General features: G+C 44.1%; 2 protein-coding genes across 2 annotated transcripts in view; one reads left to right on the top strand and one right to left on the bottom strand.

Annotated features, from left to right (window-relative positions):
* LOC119161007 (solute carrier family 35 member G1) overlaps nt 1-20347 on the top strand; it is an 83536-nt gene that overhangs the window by 17241 nt on the left and 45948 nt on the right. The gene's annotated exons all lie outside the window — the stretch shown is intronic.
* LOC142803782 (uncharacterized) lies at nt 7839-19675 on the bottom strand. Its single transcript, XM_075889790.1, has 8 exons — nt 19584-19675; nt 19167-19208; nt 17925-17972; nt 12952-13248; nt 11318-11555; nt 10209-10380; nt 8957-9096; nt 7839-8364 (listed from the first exon to the last, which is right to left on the bottom strand). The coding sequence occupies exons 4-8, from the start codon at nt 12953-12955 to the stop codon at nt 7935-7937; spliced, it is 984 nt and encodes a 327-aa protein (XP_075745905.1). The 5' UTR covers nt 12956-13248; nt 17925-17972; nt 19167-19208; nt 19584-19675; the 3' UTR covers nt 7839-7934.

The following is a 20347-nucleotide window of genomic DNA, read 5'->3' as shown; positions in this document are numbered from 1 at the left end:
TGATCAGAGTGTTTCAGTGGTTAACATAATCTGTGATGCGCTAGATGGACATTTCACTCTCTAGTGGGACATCGCTCAAAACACGATTAAGGGGAAAACGTGGCCTGAGCACGAAAGTGACACTAAGATTGGTCCTGTGCACCACGAAAATTTGGGTAAACGACGAGCTCCACAATCTGTTATTTTTTCAGGTATTTCGCTAAGGAAGTTTATTACAGCTTTTCATCACATCATAACCGTCCAAAATACCAAAAAACTTTTAATAGAATGAGGTGGTGAATAAATAGTAGAACGCGGAATGTCGCTGGAGATGAAGTTTCAACTAGTAAACTTGTTTTCGTCACGGCTACAACTGATCATTACAAGTTCACTTGTCGAAACATGGGCTCACGTTCAATGATTTCCTGTCACCTGTTCAAGCTTCGGTTATCACCTAAACTACTCTCATGTTTGTAGCCCTCTAGTATGGTAAACACATTATTTGGATGTGACCGACAATCAAGCCAAGCACAATATTGGGCATGATATTTGTTGAGCTTGCCACACAAACGAGAAAAAATAAGGTGGACGAAAAGACCACTTGCCTCCGGCAGAACCTAACCTGCAACCTTTAAATGACGCGAACGATGCCCTACTAACGGAGGTATACGGCGGTGGTCACCAACCCACCCACTTTATCGGATACACTTGTTTGCTTAAACGTGGCAGTCGCCATCATGGCTCGAAGCCATGATGGCGGGTGTGGAACACTTTTTTTCCCTACTGGCATCACCTAGTTCGTGATGTTTGTACGAGCTCGCAGCTGGCCAAATACCTCGCGTACTACACTTGAAGGCATGGGTTATGCGAGAACAAGAGACCCTCGCTATCAATGAACGAAAGGAGAACAATTTCAATGGCTTATCTTTCTTTGTTAGATACAGCATATTGAGAACTATCAGACAATACAGCAAAGGAAAGTATAGGGTATGTTAGAAATCGTTAGTGAGTGTGTAGAAAGGAGTGGTGTCGCCCATAAATGTATTGCGTGACGCATCTGCACACTGGCTTTCATGTATTTTTGGAGCGGCTCGGATTAACGCTTCCGACTTTGAATGCACAGATTTACCCGATAAAGATGATGAGTGTACAACGAGCACCATTTTAGGCGGGGATATACGGTTTGAGCTTGGCGACGTTAACAACGTCGCTGTTGACGTGAGGTAGCAAAGACACGTCAGCTAGTGGAATCTCGTACGTCACGTCAGACAGTTAACGTAAGATATTGTACGGACCAGAGCAGCGACAGAGGAGTTTTTCAGCCAAGCAAACACGGCGTGACGGCGTCCAAAGAAGTTCAAGAGAACCTAGAGGAAATTGTGCGTCTCGGTACAGGCAATCGTGACGTCGCTTTTCAGAAGCTTGCGATGTTGTGAGGCGTTGACGAGTAACCTCTTGGCCATGTGCGGCCAAAGTGATTGCACCGCGGGCCTAATCGGTCATTGACAATTTGAGACCAGATGGTAGCAACGTGTCAAATGGCAAGACAGGGTCGCGGCCATACAAAAGGTAAATGACGAAAATCAGGCGGTTTTGTGATGGGACAAATTGTAAGCAAAAGTTAAGTATAATAAAGCGGCGTCTCAATCATGGTGCTCATCAGACGCATACATGGCAAGCATGTCAGTTACAGTGCGGTTCAGTGGCTCGGTGGGCTCATTCGTTTGATGATGGTACGCGATTGCGATTTTGTGTTCGGTAGCACAGGAGCGGAGCAGGTCTTCGACGACCCTCAACAAAAAAATTGGCAGCATATCCTCGGAGGGAATGATGGAGAGTTGGGCGAAGCATTCGTCCGTCCATTCGTCCTTGCTTCCGTCCGTTCATGCGTCCGTCTGTGTGACCGTCCATGCGTCCATCCGCCCGTCCGTGCGTGCGTCTGTTCGTGCGTCCATCCCTGCGTTCGTCCATGCATCCGCCCCTGCGTCCGTTCATGCGTCCATCCTTGCATCTGTCTGCGTGTCCGTTCGTCCATCTATTCAACACTCCAAGTACCACCATATCGCATCTTTTTAACATATAAATTCCCCATATAGAAGCACCGCCATCCAGCGGACATTTCAAGGAATAAACGAGAGGTGGCATATGCGCATTTTCTTACGGCTTGCGCTTCGGGTCTACTTCCCACCTTTAACCACCTCGAGTTCATGGTATATACAAGTTCACTGTATTCATGGCACTGCGGCCCAATTAACGCTCGCTAGACCTTTCTAAAACCAAGGAGGTTACGACCAGCGTGTATAACGTAGCAACATTTTCCTGTCAGATAGTGCTCAATGTACATACCAATGGCTGATAATGGTGATCGCAGCGTGCGCGTTAACTAAAAGTTGAATGCTCCCGTCTCTCATTCCCCATTAGCAGCCATTGGCATGTACATTGAGCCCTATTTTTTATTGTTCAACAACGCACAGAAGAAATCTTCTACCAACACCACCTTGGAGGTCAAAATGTAACAATTGTTACACACTACGACTACGAGGGATGAACGGGTGCTGCTGTCAGGAGCTTCGCCCTAAAAGTAACAGCCACGATTTGTTAGTAACTGTCGAGGGGCGCCGTGGTGCAGGGTGACGTCGTGGAGTAGACAGTTCGCAACATCTGTAGCACAGCTAGTTGGTATCGTGCGTGCAAAGGCGTATCTTGTGGCATTATCTTTCGCGACGGCAATTCACTTGTTCCCTTTGGTAGAGAGGGGGAATGGGCCAAGTAGGTCAAGGCCCACATGGAAGAATGGTTCTGTTGGAAACTAAATTTGCTGAAGCAAACCAGCAAGAGGCAAAGCAGGCGTTTTCCGCTGCTGACACAGGCCACAAGAAGCGACATAGCGGTGCATAGAATGATAGAGACCAGGCCAGATGAAGCGGCACCTTACACGAACGTAAGTCCGAGTGACGTCCATATGTCCAGCAGTCGGAGCATTGTAAGTTCCTGGAGGACGGCGAGACGCCGCTGGCTTAGGAACGACTAGTAAGAGCTCAGGACCATAAGACTGAATGTAGCGGTGGTACAAAATGCCGTCATGCAATGTGAACATCCAGAGAGAGGGGTCGGTGGGTGCGTAGCTTAGGTAGTCCATAAGGTTTTGAAGAACGAGGTCCTGTCGTTGCTCACTGCCTATGTGGAGAAAGCCGGATGTGAAAAGAGAACAGATGCCCATGTCACTATCAGTGTCGTCCAGTTGATCCACAGGAGTGTGAGAAAGGCAGTCAGCATCGTTGTGCGTGCATACAGATTTATGCACTATTGTGAAGTCATACCCTTGTAGACGCAATGCCCAACGCGCAAGTCGGCCAGTTGGGTCCTTCAAAGAGGAGAGCCAACAGAGGGCGTGGTGATTCCTGACGATGCGGGAAGGGTGATCAAACAAGTACGGTCCAAATTTTGCGACAGCCCAAATGAGTGCAAGGCATTCTAGCTCAGTTATTGACTGAATGCGATCGGGCGTGGAGAGAAGGCAACTCGCACAGGCGATGACACGGTCGTGGCCTTGTTGATGCTGAGCGAGAACAGCGCCGATACCATGACCACTCGGGTCAGTGCGGACTTCAGTGGGTGCGGAAGGGTCTAAGTGCGAGAGAATCGGTGAACTTGTAAGCCACTCAATAGGGGTAGAGAATGCTCGCACTTGATGCGGTTCCCAGAAGAAAAAGGTATCCTTCTTGAGAAGGTTAGTTAGAGGACGAGCAATGTCGGCAAATTTCTTTACAAAGTGACGGAAGCATGAGCATAAACCCATAAAACTGCAGACATCTCTCGTCGATGAAGGAATAAGAAAATTTCGCATAGCGCGAACTTTTTCTGGGTCAGGCTGGATTCTTGCTGCATTTGCGAGATATCTGAGAATGGTAATTTTGTGATTAGCGCAGTGGCCCTTAGAGGAATTCAGCTGAAGACCATCAGAGCGAAACACTGAGAGGATAGTTCTGAGGCGCTGCAGGAGACTTTCAAAAGTCTTCGAAAACACGATCACGTCACGTAGGTAATAGAGGCACGTTGACCACTTTAAGCCACGCAAGAAGAAGTCCATCATGCGCTGAAATGTTGCTGGCCATTGAGCAGTCCAAACGACCTGACTTTGAACTGGTATTACGAAGGCGGTTTTTTCGCGGTCCATCTCATCAACGCTGATCTGCTAATAGCCTGAATGGAGATTGCTTGAAGAAAAATAGTTCGATCCGTGAAGGCAGTCGAGGGCGTCATCTATTCGGAGCAGTAAAGGCACATATTTTTTGGTTATCCGATTTAGGTGACGGTAACCAACGCAAAAGTGCCACGATTTGTCCTTTTTCTTTACCAAAACCACTGGGGACGCCCACGGGCTACTCGATGGTTAAACGATGTGAATGTCAATCATCTTGTTGACCTCTTTTTTTTTTTTTAGGGTCCTTTCCGCAGTGGAGACGCGATATGGCCTACTACGAAATGGGGCTCGCGTCACTGGTGTTGATTCGATGGGTGACAACAGACGTCTGTCTCAGAAGCCGCTCGTTCAAGTTAAAGGTATCTCGATAAGATGGGAGCAGATGACGAAGAGCTGTTGTCTGTTTCTTTAGAAGGTCAGGGGCAATCATCTTAAAAATGTTGTCCGCAGTCGACGAGGACAAAGCAATCAGCGACAAAGGTGTGTTGCTATCGAAAAGAGATGCAGTTGCCAAAGAAGTAATATTATATTCTTTCAGAGAAGGGAGATGCGCCATGGCGATGCTTTGGTGAAGCACGTGCGTGGAAAATCTAGGTGAAGCACGTGCGTGGAACGAGGTTGCGGTGGTATTTGGCAATCTGTCGTACGTTTGAGCGACGCGGCGGCCTTTTGCCTGTTCGAAACGCCGACACTCTTTTATAATTTCATCCACCGTAGCACGATTCCTGCTAAGGAGGTTGAAGGCATCATCGACCATACATTTTAAATAAGTCCAATCTTGTCAGCCTCTGTCACACTGTCGTCAACTTTACGACAGAGATATAGCACATCTTGTATGTAGACGACATACGACTCTGTTGACGTCCGAGCACGGCCCGCGAGTTTTTCCTTTGCGGCCAGCTGACAACAGAGCGGTCTTCCAAACAGATCTCGCATTTTCTGTTTACAGACGTCCCAGCTCGTGAGGTCAGCTTCATGAGTCTCGTACCACTGCCGCGCAGTTCCTTTAAGATAGAAGAGCAGGTTCGGTAGCATGAGGATCGGGTCCCACCTGTAGCTGTCACTCACTCTCTCATACAGTTTGAGCCACTCCTCAACGTCAAGATTATTCGTTCCACAAAAGGGCCCGAGGTCCCCGGATGAGTCAGGAAGACCGCTGGCAAGGCCGTTGACGCTTGGTTTGCCGTCGTTGCTGGCTCAAACATTGGCTGTGGGTTTGTCCTTGTGGCGACAGGCAGATAACGTCCGCTGCGAAGTTCCGTCTTGGTACCCAGCATCTCGACCAAACGTTACGGGAAGAAAACAGGCACACGGTTACAGAGTTGGTGTATTCACAGTGACCGTAGAGGTTTCCCATGCGGAGATAAATCCCGTCGTCTTCCTTCAATCTAAGTGAACTTCCTCCCTCGTTCTCTTTACCGCAACAATATATATATATATATATATATATATATATATATATATATATATATATATATATATATATATATATATTTTAAGGAAGCAAGAGCGGTGCTGCGGCCCTCGTGCGAGCTTGGATACGGAGAAGGCGAGGAGAACGAAGTCAAAAGATAGACTAAAACAGCCAGCCCGTAACGAGGGTGCTGTCTCAGTGTCCGTTTTCTTTGCAATATAGATATATAATGTTGCTAAAATATCTACCATCTTTTTGTTCAATTCCTTCAAGTTTGTGTGACAATCGGCGCCTCTCCTAGCCATGACGACGAGTGTTGAACACTTTTCCGCCTGCTAGCATCACGTAGTACGTTTGTGTTCTACTCGATTAATTTTATCAACTATATATCATCAACTATATATCATACCATCAACTATATGTAACATTCCCTACACTTTCTTTCGCTTGTTTGTGTGTTAATTCTTATCAACGTTGTGCCTAACAAAGGAAAACGAATGCTTGGAATAATCTCTCCTTCGTTCAATTATACCATGACAAGTCGCTAATTATCGTACAACAATAACACGTGAGAAGAAAACAGGTACCTTCTTATTGATGTGCTTCGCAATGTCGTAAACGGCGACGTCGCCTTTTTGCACTGTGAATGGCGTGTAGCGTTTATGATCCAACTTCGTGTCGTTTCCGAATCCCTCAATATCTTTAAATATGTTGTAGTAGCACGCCTGTCAAAGAGAAGTCCGAAAAGCTTTTTAAGTGCAGCCAGCGCATCTTCGCCGAAACAGTTATTTTGACAAACATCTAAATACGTAATGAATCAATTAAGCCAGTTGTTAACAAAATGAGCTTTAGTGCCAAGTACCAGTCTTCCATACTCTATGTGCAAGAATAACTTACGCAAACATCACTCTTCCCTCTGTAGTTACACGCGTGAACATGCAGAAAACGCTGCTCTTTACGAGGTAACTGCGGCTACATGCATCTTGATAAGGCAATTACTGAAGCAACAAAAGTGACTCCTCACGTTTCGAACGTTTCTGTCCTTCAGTGTTTACCCGTGAGTGATGATAATTTTAAAAAATGCTCTAAAAATTTCAAATATTCACCATTACATTTCAGAACGTATTCGGATAGCATCACTCGTTATTTGAAATTTTCGAATGTTCACACACTCCTAGACATATTACTGACGCGTATTACTGCCCGGCTACGCGACCAGATGTTCGGGTGTGGCCATGACTACTTCGCCTGAAATTTTGCCAGTATTTGTACTACCCGACATTATAAAGGCGGGGGTTTTAGTGATCAAGTGATGTTAAGTGATAATGAAAGTGCACCTGGTGTTTTCAGCGCATATGGCATTGTAGTGCATGTGTTAACATTGTGTTTTTATCGCTCCCGGATTTATCAGAAATTGTGTTGACCAAATGTTTATAACTCCTGCGTGTTGTAGTTCATGTGTTAGCCTAGCTTTCTTTTTGTTTGTTTGCCGGCTCATTGGTGTTAAATTCCATGTGTTAACGTTAAGCTTTCAGTTCCTATGGTTTTGATGTCCGAATGCTAAGCTTGTGCTCCTAGCAGCTATGAGTTTTCTAGTGTGTGTGTTGAACTATTGTGCTTTAGTGCTTGTCTGCTTACAAGTATACTTTTTAGGAGAAAAGCATTAAAGCACATTATTTCAGCTTCCGCTCTAGAAAACTCGTAGGTGCTAAGATTCGTATGCTGTACAAATATATTTTTACAATAAACGAATTCCCAGACGTAATCCTTTCTATATACCTCATGATACTGAGATATCGTATACAATGCACGCGCATGCAGTGTTGTTTAAATGTTAATTCAGCTGCTCACGTCACTGGACGTGGTTGGAATGGTGTAATTGCTTTTCTTGCAGGGGTTGTCGAGTTCTTTCGCAGCTGCTGCTTCGTACACGCGCGTGCACAGTGAGAACGACACAGAGATTGAAAGCTGCTTGTTCCACATCGTGCTCTTGTTCACCCAGTCGAGCACCTGTACCTGCAAGGAGAAGTTATACTTACGGAAGCGTTCTGAATTCTCATTATTAACTCCTACGCAAACGCACCCTTCCCCAGGAATATGCGCGACTTTATTGTGGTCATACCAGGAAACAGAAGCTTTGTAACCTTGGTGTTTATGGTATGCAGACATACACACGTCTGAAATTGAAAGAAAACCTTGCTAACGAATCTTACTTAACAAAAGCATTGTGTGGACGCTAACATGACCGTTATGCAAAAGGAAATAAAGTACGATTTCGTTTTTATGTTGTGAAGAAAACGGGCACAATAGCACTACTTTTTCCATAACATAATGCGTTTATAGGACTCTACAAGATCTACAAACGCCATATCCGTATGTCCCTGCAAAAGAACGACCGTAAGGGAAGGTTTCTTTATATTTATTGCTTTTATTGATGTTTAAGGACGAGATTTTTCTTGGGTGACAGTTTTGACATGTTAAGACGTGAAAGAAACTGAAAGCGCACAAGAGGAGGACAGAGAAGGCGCTTGAGATACAGGAGCGTTCATTTGTTTCACGCCTCTTCTCCGTCTTGGTCGCAGCTCGGTTGTTCAACTGCCGTGACGAGAGTTCTCGTGGCAAATTTACCGCGCCCCAGATGTTGGTGTTGTTGTCACCACTGTTGTTATACGGAGTGGCTCCTGTGATCCAGCACGAAGGGTAGTTGGCCTTGTACTCGTCCTCCGTGAAGTGCGTCCAGGGCACGAAACCATCGACTGGGAACCGCCTGGGAGACGAACGCGCCCGAACGAGGCGTCTGAAAGCGTGGCGCTTATTCTAACTCTTCGCATAAGTTCGAGCACTGTGTAGTTCATAAAGAGCAATTCTACAACAGAAGTTGTCTTTTGCATCTGGTTGTTCATGTAGCAACGTATAGGTGCAGGTCAAGCACTTTGTGCGAATATTGAACCAGGTTGTCATGGCTTGGGGATCGTGTAGAGTCTTCAGAATATCGTACATGACTAAACAAACAATTATGTTGTTCATGAGAGAAACTTAACGTGAATGTTAATTAGACGCAAATCTAATTTGGCACATCTTTTTTTGTGTTCCTGTTATGTCAGCCAACAGTGAAACGCAAGAGAACTACGTTCACTAAAACGAAACTGAAGAAAATAAAGTATGCGTTTGTGTGACACAGTAAATCTCCCATGGAATCTTCTGAATAAGCTGAAGAAACTCGCATGATCGAGGTCACGCAGGTGGTCGTGTAATAATGCAGTAACGAGGTGTGTCTAGCGACTCAATAACAATTAAGTGCAGTAGTTATGAAACATGCGGTGACATCTATGGAAACTATCGACTACATCGGTTATTACTGTAGGTTGTCGTTGACTTCCTTTAGGAACTCCTTGCTGTTCACTGGCCATATCCGAACACCCAGAATGACGAGGCCGAACGCAGCTGAGGGCTGCAGCAGATGGTCCTTCTTGAGCTGGTCGCCCCTTCTTCGCAACTTCTGCACGTGTGAACACAGTGTTTCGATCACCACTACATATTTATTGCGCGATGAGGTTTTGTTATTTTGCAGGCCGCAAGTAGCTTTACTTTAGCCAACCTGTTAACATGGGACATAAATAATTTAAAAATTTTCTATTGCGAAATTGCGTTAGCACAATAAACCGAAAATAAAACCTCCTAAACTGTCACGGTTATTACCGAAAATAAAAATAATAATAAACACAAAACAGGGGTGAAATTGAGATACGCTGAGAGGTATTGATTGAGGCGCAACTTGTTGGTACTGAGCATGCTAGGGGTGCCTTCCAGGATCACAATTTCGGTAGACTAATCTCTGTGCTTACCATGAATGTAACACATTAGGCGCGTGTCCTCAGTGATTCGCCGCCAGAATCGAATGCACGGACATTTTAGACCACGCCTTTACAAACTATGCTGCTTTTTGTGCTTTTTCATTGGTTAGAGCGAGGTTCCCTACGTTTTTCTTAAAGAACCCGCCCGCTATGGTGAACGAAGGATAAGAATAGCAACGAATAAACAGGAGGACATCAGATAGGTTTGGAATAGGGCTCCCAAAAAGCTGGCTACCCTATATAAAAACCCACTTTTATCACAAAATCTTCAATCTGAATAGTGCGCATATGTGCTATGTCTTTGCTCAAACTGTTAGAATGAAAATGTAAATGGACGACACCGTTGTGCTTCATCGTGTAAACAAATAAAAAAGTTTCCTTTTTCTGGCAGAGTGCACGTATAAACATTGTTGTAAGTAGACGTCTATTTGCAAGATATATATATTTGTGTGTTTGTGCGCGCGCGTGTGTGTGTGGGGGGGGGGGGGGAGATAGAGAGTGAGTGGACGTAAATTTAACAAAGACCGATTATACCATATGAAACTTTAGGAACTATAGTGCGCAAAATGAATCCTTACTGGTGCCTGAAATGAGCAAAAAAACGTCCATTAAAAATGCACAAAAAACCCACTAAGCGCCTGACCTAATAGCTCTTTCGGATTACATTTGCGTTGAGCTACTTCAACACTCACTGAAGCTTTAGTACTTGGACCTAGCCCATTGAAGCGTCGCTTTGCATGAACTACGCAAAACGAACCTTGAGTATATCGAAGACTGCCTTCACTTCATTCCTAATATTCATCCTCAGCCATGGTTTGCACTCGAGGTCGAGGACGGCGTAGTGGTAGATGTTCTTCCTTGTCCAGTATTCCACCATTTTGGCTCGTCCCGCGCTCGCATCCATGTCTTGATTCGCTTTGGAGATGTTCCTGTGAATCGAACGGAGGGCAGAAGGAGAATCACTTGAGTTTCTCAAAGCGCGCTAAGCGATTTAATATTTGGAGATTTTTATTCGCCCAGGACAGCAAGCATTCTGAAAAAGAAATGCTACCGTATCGTTTGCGCTGGACGTACCTGTATCAGTGACCTCTGGCATGCTGACAGCGCACTTATTACTTCTCGTTGATAGTTTGTAAAGCACAATAATAATGACAATTAACATACAACGATGCCAAGAAAAATACGCAGAATATTATTAGAAGTAGTTTGAATGTAAATGGTAGAAAGAAAAGCGGGCGAAAAAATAACTTGCCATTGGTAGGGACCTAACTTGCGACCTTCGAATAACTTGTCTCTTTGCTTTTCTGTTGAGACAGACAGACAGACAGACAGACAGACAGACAGACAGACAGACAGACAGACAGACAGACAGACAGACAGACAGACAGACAGACAGACAGACAGACAGAAGACAGACAGACAGACAGACAGACAGACAGACAGACAGACAGACAGACAGACAGACAGACAGACAGACAGACAGACAGACAGACAGACGGACGGACGGACGGACGGACGGACGGACGGACAGATGAACAGACGGACGAACAGACGGACGGATGGACAGACGAACAGACGGACACACAAACAGACGAACAGACGGACGGATGGACAGACGGACGGATGGACAGAAGAATAAACGGAAGGACAGGAGGACGTACAATTGACGGTTTACCTATAAAATCCTCCGAAGCTTCGCCCCACTTATGATCATTCATTCCGTGAATATGCTGTGATTTTTTTTGCTCTTAGAACCAAATATTGGCTGAAAACTTCTTTCATTACCACGCGATAATGCCTGAACTTTCCAACCATCGCTCGTACGATCATCCCTAGTTGACAGGCGAAATGTAGCCTTATACTCACAGGTGTGGCAGGTGGATGGCGTACTGCGTTCGTGTCGCCTTCTGCGCATTTCCGAGCAGCTGCTGGGTGATCGGATTGCTGTCGTCCAACAAGGTGTCCCGTCCTCGAGTGTAAAAAGGTATGAAAGCGTAGTCGCAGAAGGGGTCCAGGTTCATTTTATCGTGAGAATAGTTGGTTGCGAAAGTCCCGAAAGTGCACCATACCAGATTGCGTTCCATGTATCGAGGGCCGAGTGTTGCTGCGCAACAAGCAAGCGATTCGATTATCACAGCTTTTTAAAGCGGTCTTTCTGATGTCGTTATTCAAGCTGTTCCTGCTTGCATCTCTACGCTACCTTGTTCCAGTATCGCCCAGGAGGCCAGTAAAATTCAGATATACAAAGTTATTGAGGCGAGTACTTTTGAACTGCCCATAATCGCCCTTCGTACACTAAATCAAGCAATAATGTTTTGATAATTTCTCGTTAGCGTAGCAGGACCTGCAATTAGACTACTGCTAGCAGTAGTATATAGAGTGGCTTTGGCACGTTAAACCCCACATATCAATCAATCAATGTTGTCTCATGGTCACATTGTATATTCGCAGAATCGAAGCAAGCACAATTCATTGGATACGATTAGTTTTAGCTATGAGCTGTCACCTTGCGCAATGTATTTTTTGCTAAAGTTTGTATGATCTGTGCAAAGACGATAAGCAATGAGTCAGCTTTGTTCGCTTTTCCGATTATAGCGTGCACCCGTAGTCCGAGAGTTGAGAAGCCGTTATTTTGCACCAAAAAGTTTGGTACTTTCCGAAATACCGTGTCAGTCGAATCGCAAAGCTACCAAACATTATTTCCCTTAACCAAAATATGTATATAGCATTTTTTGTATTTTTTTAAATGTGAGAACATCTTATAATTGGGATCGTGTCCGTTCTGCGGCGTCCGTACCCGCCATTCGCATGCGCATCTTTCCCCGATTCTCCTCTCCTACGCTGGTGTGCACTCTCCTCCTCCACTTTCCCTCTCTGCCTCAAACTCGGCACAGCAAACAATTGCATGTAACCACCTCTCACTCTCAGTCTCTCTCGGGGTCACCAGCGAACAGTTGTGCAGCGCGAGCAGTCGATTTTTACTGGCAGACGCTGCCTGCGTCAGCCATGCGAGGCGAGAGAGATGGAGGAGGAGATGAGGAGGGGGGGGCCACAGTTGGCACGAGACACGAACATGCGCAGCGGTGGTGTAGACGACACCGCCGACACCGGATTTGCGAGTAAGTGCGACTATAAAATATTCCAAATTTAAAGCTTGCGAGGACAAATGTTCACGTTTGCTAGGAAACGCCCTTTTCAAACCCGCCGTGTGTCACAGATGCGCAACTTGGAGCGCCTATTTCTGAGAGCTTATGCAAAGTAATGCTTTCCACGCGAGAAATTCGAGTTGAAGGTAAAAATTATTTGCTTCAAAACGAGCTGACCTTGCTCGAAGGAATGTCCCCGAAATGGGATCACTGTGTCTGAAGAAGTAATAGAACCTTCAAGTACGAGTGCCTTTGTAAAATTCATTAGTACCAAGTCCCGCGGATTTTCAAACTCTGTGTATGAAAAAAGTCGCAGAGCGCGCATCGTGTAACTTACTGAGAAAAACAACTTACTCATTGTAGGGGTAGTCGTAGTCGTCGTAGTGGCAGTTGTGGTTGTAGTGGTTCTGGTCGGTGTGGTAGCAGGTGCGGTTGTAGTTGTGCTTGTTCTGGCTGTCGTTGTGGTTGTAGTGGTAGTGGCTGCCTTCGGTGTGGCAGCGATTGTGGCTGCAGTTGTCGTAGTTTTGATTGTGGTTGTGGTTGTAGTTGTAGTACGTGCGGTTGTTATGATAATGGTTGTAGCTGCAGTGGTAGTTGTGGTTGTCTTGGTTTGGGCCCTTGTAGCCGGGGTTGTGGTCGCTGGGTTTGGTGCTGGCGCAATAAACACAGAAAGGACAATGCATAGTCATATCGATGCTAACTGAACTGAACACTGTTGTATTGAGACACCAAGCATGCTCGAAAATAATAATAATAATAATAGTAACAACAACAACAACAACAACAACAACAACAACGACGACGACGACGACGACGACGATAACAACAACAATAGTAAAAATAATAATAATAATAATAATAATAATAATAATAATTATCAAAACATAACACGGTGCTTTACGTCGCAAAACTACAATATCATCATGAGTGATGATGCTTATAGCAGAGGTCTTCAGAAACTTGGACTATCTGGTGGTATTTACGTACATTGATATCGCATAGGACACGGGCCTGTAGCGTTCCACCGCACTGAAGTGCGACCTTCGCAGTCCCGATCGAACACGAGACTTTTCAGTGAACAGGCGAACATCGTAACCACTGCTACGCCATGGTGGTACTCTAGAAACGTATATTGGCATTCAAGAACTGCGATGTAGTAAATGCTTGTCACAACGTTTTCTGCCTGTGTAGTAAGTAGCGACCGACTTCTCTACCATGGCACTTACTATATACTAGTTACTAGCTACGGGGAAGCAGCAATAAAATCTTACGTTTTTTGCCGTGACATTCACTGTCATGGTAGTATGGTTGCTATCATTAGTGGACCGCTATTATATCACAGGAGGCATATACCATTTGGTTTATGCATGTATGCCACTGGCATTTTCTTGCCGAACATTATTACAAAGGCATAAGGTCAAATATGTGAAACGGTACGGCTGGTAGTTTACGTGTTTTATCATTTCAAAGTGGTCCATATTATCGCGTTATACTGAAGACACCTCGTTATACTCGCCCACAAAACACGTCTTGTACGCATATTTAGCATCATAATACAAATTTTATATAACAACGAGAACTAACAAACAATCATGCCAAGCAAAATATAGGGGACCTTATCGAAAATTACTTTAATGTAAATGAGAAAAAAGCAAACTGAACGAAAAGATAACTTGCTACATGCACCGAACCTTCCACCTTCGAATAACGCATCCGATAGGACGCGTTATTCGGAGGTCGCAAGTTTGGTCTCTGCCCATGTCAAGCAATCTTTTCGTCCACTTTTCCTTCTTTGTATTTACAATACAATCGCTTTATTAGCGTTCTCGACACTTTGCTTGGAATGATTGTCTGTTAGATCTCTATATAATTGTGTCTAAAGAAAAAAAAACCAGCCAATAAACGTACACTTCTTTCCTTCATTGGATAGGCCCGTAAGATAGTGTGCTGTACAGTGTCCGGAGTCTGACTCAATTCACCTGTATATAAGCACATTCAGTTTCTGCTTCCAATATATGCTATCCTAATAAACAATGAAGTAATATTCTGGCGTTGAATCATGAAAATTGCCGCCGGTGAGATTTGATACACGCTGAATTTCTCTCCTAAGCACTATGTTACAACAAACAGCCAGGAAAATTCCTATTATACTCGAGGACCACTTTCTGTGGCAATGAAGGGAAGTCTACGGAACAAAAGTGGACATGTGCCACCGCTGAAGAGTATAGTCCCACAAATGTGTCTATGTTTTCCGCGCGAAAGTCACGAAGAACATTCTTTTCTACGGGATGCTGTTTTTAAAAAGACGGTGAACAAAGTAATGAGATGTAATTATTCGTTTTGCTTTATAAAGTGCAATTTCGCATTTTACACGCCTAAAAACGTCGCACGTTTTAGGTGCACCTTATATTCAAAATGATGTCTTCCTCTTCAGGTGCGCGCGTGGCCCTCCAGCTAATACGACGACTCGCTGAAAGAGCTTGTGTCTAATTTCACTCACCAATGGCTCTTTGAGCAGACGTAGCGCGTGTTCTATGCTGTGGTATTATTTGAACACAACCGTCAGCGCTTTGTCTCTTCTCTGTCCGTATCTAACCCGTTGCGCTGTAAAATATTTCATGATGAACATCTACCAACTCGCCCAACTCGTGATTCGGTGCCATTCAAAAAACTAGTGAAGGTGGACTACATCGCGGAAGAGTGCATGTGCAGTAGCTCCGCTGCCGTAGTTTTCCCTTCATTGTCACAGAAACTGGTCCCTGAGTACAGGATTGCTGGGAAGTTCAGATGCACACGCATAAGCCGCACTACGTGAACGTCTTGTATCTCAACCCGTAAGTGCAAAAGAATTTCTCGCTCACGTCGCTTTGTCCGAACGGCACAATTCACGTCGCTATAAAGCCCGGTCCCTCAAAGTGGGTTCTGCAGGCACTTCCTCGTGGTTCTTCGAGCCACTGAACAATTGTTTCTAGTCCCGAACTTGCGAAGTCTCTCGGACGGGGTGGCCTAGTGACGGAGGTACTCGGCTGCTTACCCGCAGGTCACGAGATCGAATTCCGGCTACGGCGGCTGTATTTTCGACGGAGGTGAAAATGCCCGTGTGCTATGATTTGGGTGCACGTTAAAGAACCCTAGGTGGTGAAAATTTCTGGAGCCCTCTACTACGGCGTCTCTCATAACCATGGGGTGGTTTTGGGATGCTAAACCCCACATATCAATCAATGATTCAACTGGCCAAGTCACTTAGATGTCTTACATAGGGGGTGATCAATACCTCCATTTTCTTAGGCTGATTTGTTAGTGCAAGGAAAGTTAAGTAACTTAAGTTTCATATCAATCGGTAAGTTTATATACCCTTGCGTTTGACTTGATCATACGTCAATGCACCTTGACCCGGACGAAAAGTGCTTGCATAAAAGTGGAGGGGGGGGGGCGGAAGGAGGTTGCTTGGCACTTACTAGAGCTTAGCAGTGTTTCATGGGACCAACATGTTTAAAGATCTATTTCGCTTTAAACAATACTTCACAATTGTTACTTGAATCATTTAACAGCCCTTCTCGGTAGGCTATAACGTCCTTTGCAACAGCGACGTGGGCGGGACGCAATAGTAAGCAAGCCCCTGATGATGTTTTCTTTGACTAATTGATTACCAAGAAGCCTTACTTGTTATGAGATTGAACACTAGGTAGCAAATCTGTGCCAACAGGACGATGAGGAACGAGAAACCCATTGCGATGATGCACCTGTTGCGCCTGTTTTTAGAGATGTAGGTGTATAAAAAGTAAAAAAACATTGATTAGCCAAAGTTGTTTGCGGAATGTACCTTCAGTATCGACAAGCCTGCGCATATAAGGGAAGGTTTGAATTGGGCACATGTTTCCAGATTCATCGAAGTTTTTTAGGTATTTATGAAGTTTTGTGCTTGCGGAACATGCTAATCCTCTCTGCTAATACAACTAAAGTCGTCCGTTGCACCATCATCTCTCAAAACGTTGCAATGTTTGAACTAGTAGCGGAGTCACGCCCACTGGCTCGCTGGCGTCACCTGGCCCGAGTCTGTGACATGAGCGTCAGTACTCATGGCCGCATTGGCACTTTACTGCATAGTTTAAGCAAAGACCGAAACAATTGTCCCATGTGAGAGATTTATCCCTAAGTGAAACATGCAAGGAAAAAATATTAACGACAATTACGATACTGCCGAAGATGAATCATGAACACAGCTTCGTGTTTTAGTATAATTAGGCCAACTGTGTTTAAAGTTATGGCTTTCTTTAAAGGAAGCCATCAATAACACTTTGTGAAGTATATCATGGCCCACTACACTATTGTGTCTTTCTGCGGATAAAGGCTACACGTCCGAAAGGTAATATGTTCACTTCGTTGATGCTGTGTGTAGCTGATGATGAAGAATTCTGGCCGAAAACTTTGCATTGGCTGGACAGCATTAAACCACACATCTGTGGCACAGTAAGAATGGCGTGATGATTGGTTGTTATTTTAGTCTTCTGCCACGCTACATTGCGAAGGCTAACACAATTCTCTGCGTGACATGACACCTGAATAAGGTCTACTCAGAAGCGAATTTCAATCACTCTCGTGGTTTTGTGGTAGAACAGTCAGCGGCAACACAGAGGGCCCGCATTCAAATGCGTTTCAATCCTGGGTATTATTTGCTTATTTTTTGTGTTAGCTTAATTTTGGCGTCCTTGAGGTATGGCACCAACAGCAATGGCGATACCCCACCACTCTACGCAGGAACAGCCGTCGAAGAGCTCTGCTTTAAAAAGAAAAGAGAGAGAGAGAAAGAGAAGCATGGAATAATAAAACCTTAACCTGTTTTCCTGGCTTTTTGCACCGTTATTTTGCTCTGCGTCACAGACCTTTCATTAATCTACGTTTCTGCTTCAGAAAGCGAATGAACTATCTTTCAGCACCGTGGCCACTTCTCCTGAAATATTGGGCATATGAAACCTTGAAAATTGCTATTACTTTTGAGTATGGAGAGTGAAATTGGTCGTTTGCTCAGTATCACAGCCGTCACTAAAAAAATGCGGATCATTATGCCGATGGTCATAACGAGAATGGGATACAAGCAAGCAGTGAAATACCGTTATCATGATTTCTTCAAGCTATGAAAATAGAAGTCGGAATGTAGTTAACTTTTTGAACACTTCGAAAACAAATTACAAACTGTCTAGTCGGCTATGCCGCTTATTACACCAGCCAACGTTCTGCGTTGGTGATTACAGAGCGCTTCGGGATATTTTATTACAGCTTCAGCGAATGTAGTGTCACAATATTACGTAGCGCCTGAACTCACGTACCATGGCTTCTTGGTTGAGGGTCGTTTTGGGTGGTACGATGTTGAGGGGCTGTAAAATCATGCACAGTGAGCTTCAGGTAAAGTTGCGAGAAATTCGCTGTTTTGTGCAAAACTGTCAGTCCAGTGGAAAATACGCCGAAATACTCATGACTCTTTCAATGTCGAGCATCAACATGTGATTTAATACAACACGTGGTGCGAATGACTGGGGGCGACTACTTAATCTCATGAATAATAATTAAATGTAACTTTATTTGGCTGTTAAAATATTTACCTATCTTAATGTCATTTGAATATATTCCAAAGGGCTTTCGTCCGTGGAGCAAAAGTTAGCTTTTTATTGCGATGCGTATTGTAGTTGCAGGCGACAAACATTTTGCAACACAATATGTTACGTGCATCACATCATCAGCAATATACTTTTAACGACGCAATAAATCTTGACTCCTTCCATTTTACGACAAAATGATGCTATTTCTGAACGTGTTCCGTCGGAGTCATTAAAGGACCATTTAAAAAAACGACTTTATGTGACTTTTTTTTTCTTTTCATCACAGAGCTTTTTTGATCCGAAGAGACAGCATTGCCCTCAAATAAAAACAAATATCAACCATCGGGGCTTTCAGATATAATCTACAAATAATTTCAGCGTCAGCTTCACAATACTTACATCGCCGCTGAACGTAAAAAACAATAAGACACCGCAGGGCAGACATGTTAGGTTAAAGGAAACCTTTTTTGAATTTTCGCATACGTCACCTCATGCGTTTGTCAACGTGTGCATAATAGTAAAGTAGTTCAGTCTACATCACTTGAAATTAAGCAAACATAAGACATATAAGGAACTGTAAGGTTGTTGTAGCTACCACCCTATGATCTTGAAAATGTTGAAAAGTTGCATTGTATTGATATCTAGATGCAGGTCAACCACTGGAATATCGAAAATTTGGAGGATAGATGCTGAATTTGTATACTCCTTTATAACACGGCGTTGTCTGTGACCCGTAACTTGTGACGGAAAAGTTGGAACTACAATATACGAAAGGCAGTCTTGTGCAGTCGCCTTTCCCAAATCGTTTGCTTTGTAAGGATACTACCTGAACCAGAATGCTAAAGAAAGTGACAAGTATCTTAAGCTTATCTTCGAATGTTTAGTGCTGTTAGCGAGTCATCCTGCCAAATGCGTGATTTTTGCTTAGTGGACGTCTAAAAGTGGAATAAAAATTCAGTGATTTTTACTTACGTGGGTGCAATGCATGGGCAGATTCCTGGTACTCCTTTTCGTCTGTATATAAAACATGCAGAAATAGTAGCGTCCGGGCACAATTATTTAGAATGATGTGTTCGTAACTGCACTAATGTGGGAATAACTGCAAAAGTTATCGACGGAATTCTCCAGTGATCAAATAAACTGCCAGTTCCCACTTGTTAAAAACGAAACCAGGCAATACTTCCGTTCTAAAAAGATATAACGAAGTACTTTATTCGCACCAACATCCGACATTCAAGCCAATCGCTGGGCTTCCTGCAATAACATGACCTGTTCAACGATCAGCATTGACGAGGCTATAGTTTCCTTTGCAAGAAAGGAAAAGCGGAACCCTTTGTGCACGGCATATATACTTTGGAGAAAAAAAGGTCACAAATATGATACGCTTACCTTCAGTTCGCGTCGGTGGAAGTGTTGATGCAGATGACGCAACTACAAAGGAATATAGGAGAAATAAAGTAGGGAGCGCACTTTCAATGTCGTTAAGGCATCAACGCAGACTGCATTCGAAGTTGCTGCATAGAGATAAATTTTGTCACGATCGTAGCTCAACATCACGTCCGAGTCACCCGACTATGTGAAGATTGCATTACTCTCCGAAATGGCATCGTACCTTCCTTATCAAAAGCTTCCTTATCATACCTTCCTTATTGACGCACTTAACCGGTCATCCTAAAGGAGGCAGGGCGTGCACACATAGACACCAGAAAGAAGTCAGGGCATCAAAAACGCCCGACTTTTTCTTGTATCTTTGTTTGTTTGCACGCTATGTCTTTGGAATGAATACGCATCGAATGGCTCGGCTCTTTGTTGAAAAGGCGAACTTTGCACCAGCTGTGTCTCTATATTTCAAACGGCCATCCCACTTTTTTATGACCGTGCAGCGTGGTCTTCCAGTTAGGACATTCCCCTATATATATATATATATATATATATATATATATATATATATATATATATATATATATATATATAACGTAAGAAGGTAGCGATGGTTAGGAATTAGAAGTAGAAGCCGAGAAGGAAGAAGTGAGAATGGAATAAGCATGGCGTATGAGCCAGGCCACGTCTCCCATTCATCGTAGCGTCACACGAGTCGACAGGATGAAGAACTGCCAGCCCCTTCATCAGTCGCTCATCATATAGGCAGTTCT

This window comes from Rhipicephalus microplus, chromosome 3 (assembly GCF_043290135.1).
Source record: "Rhipicephalus microplus isolate Deutch F79 chromosome 3, USDA_Rmic, whole genome shotgun sequence".
In the NCBI taxonomy this organism is placed as follows: domain Eukaryota; kingdom Metazoa; phylum Arthropoda; class Arachnida; order Ixodida; family Ixodidae; genus Rhipicephalus; species Rhipicephalus microplus.
The sequence above is the reverse complement of the archived record's forward strand: the minus strand, read 5'-3'. Positions and strand labels throughout refer to the sequence as shown.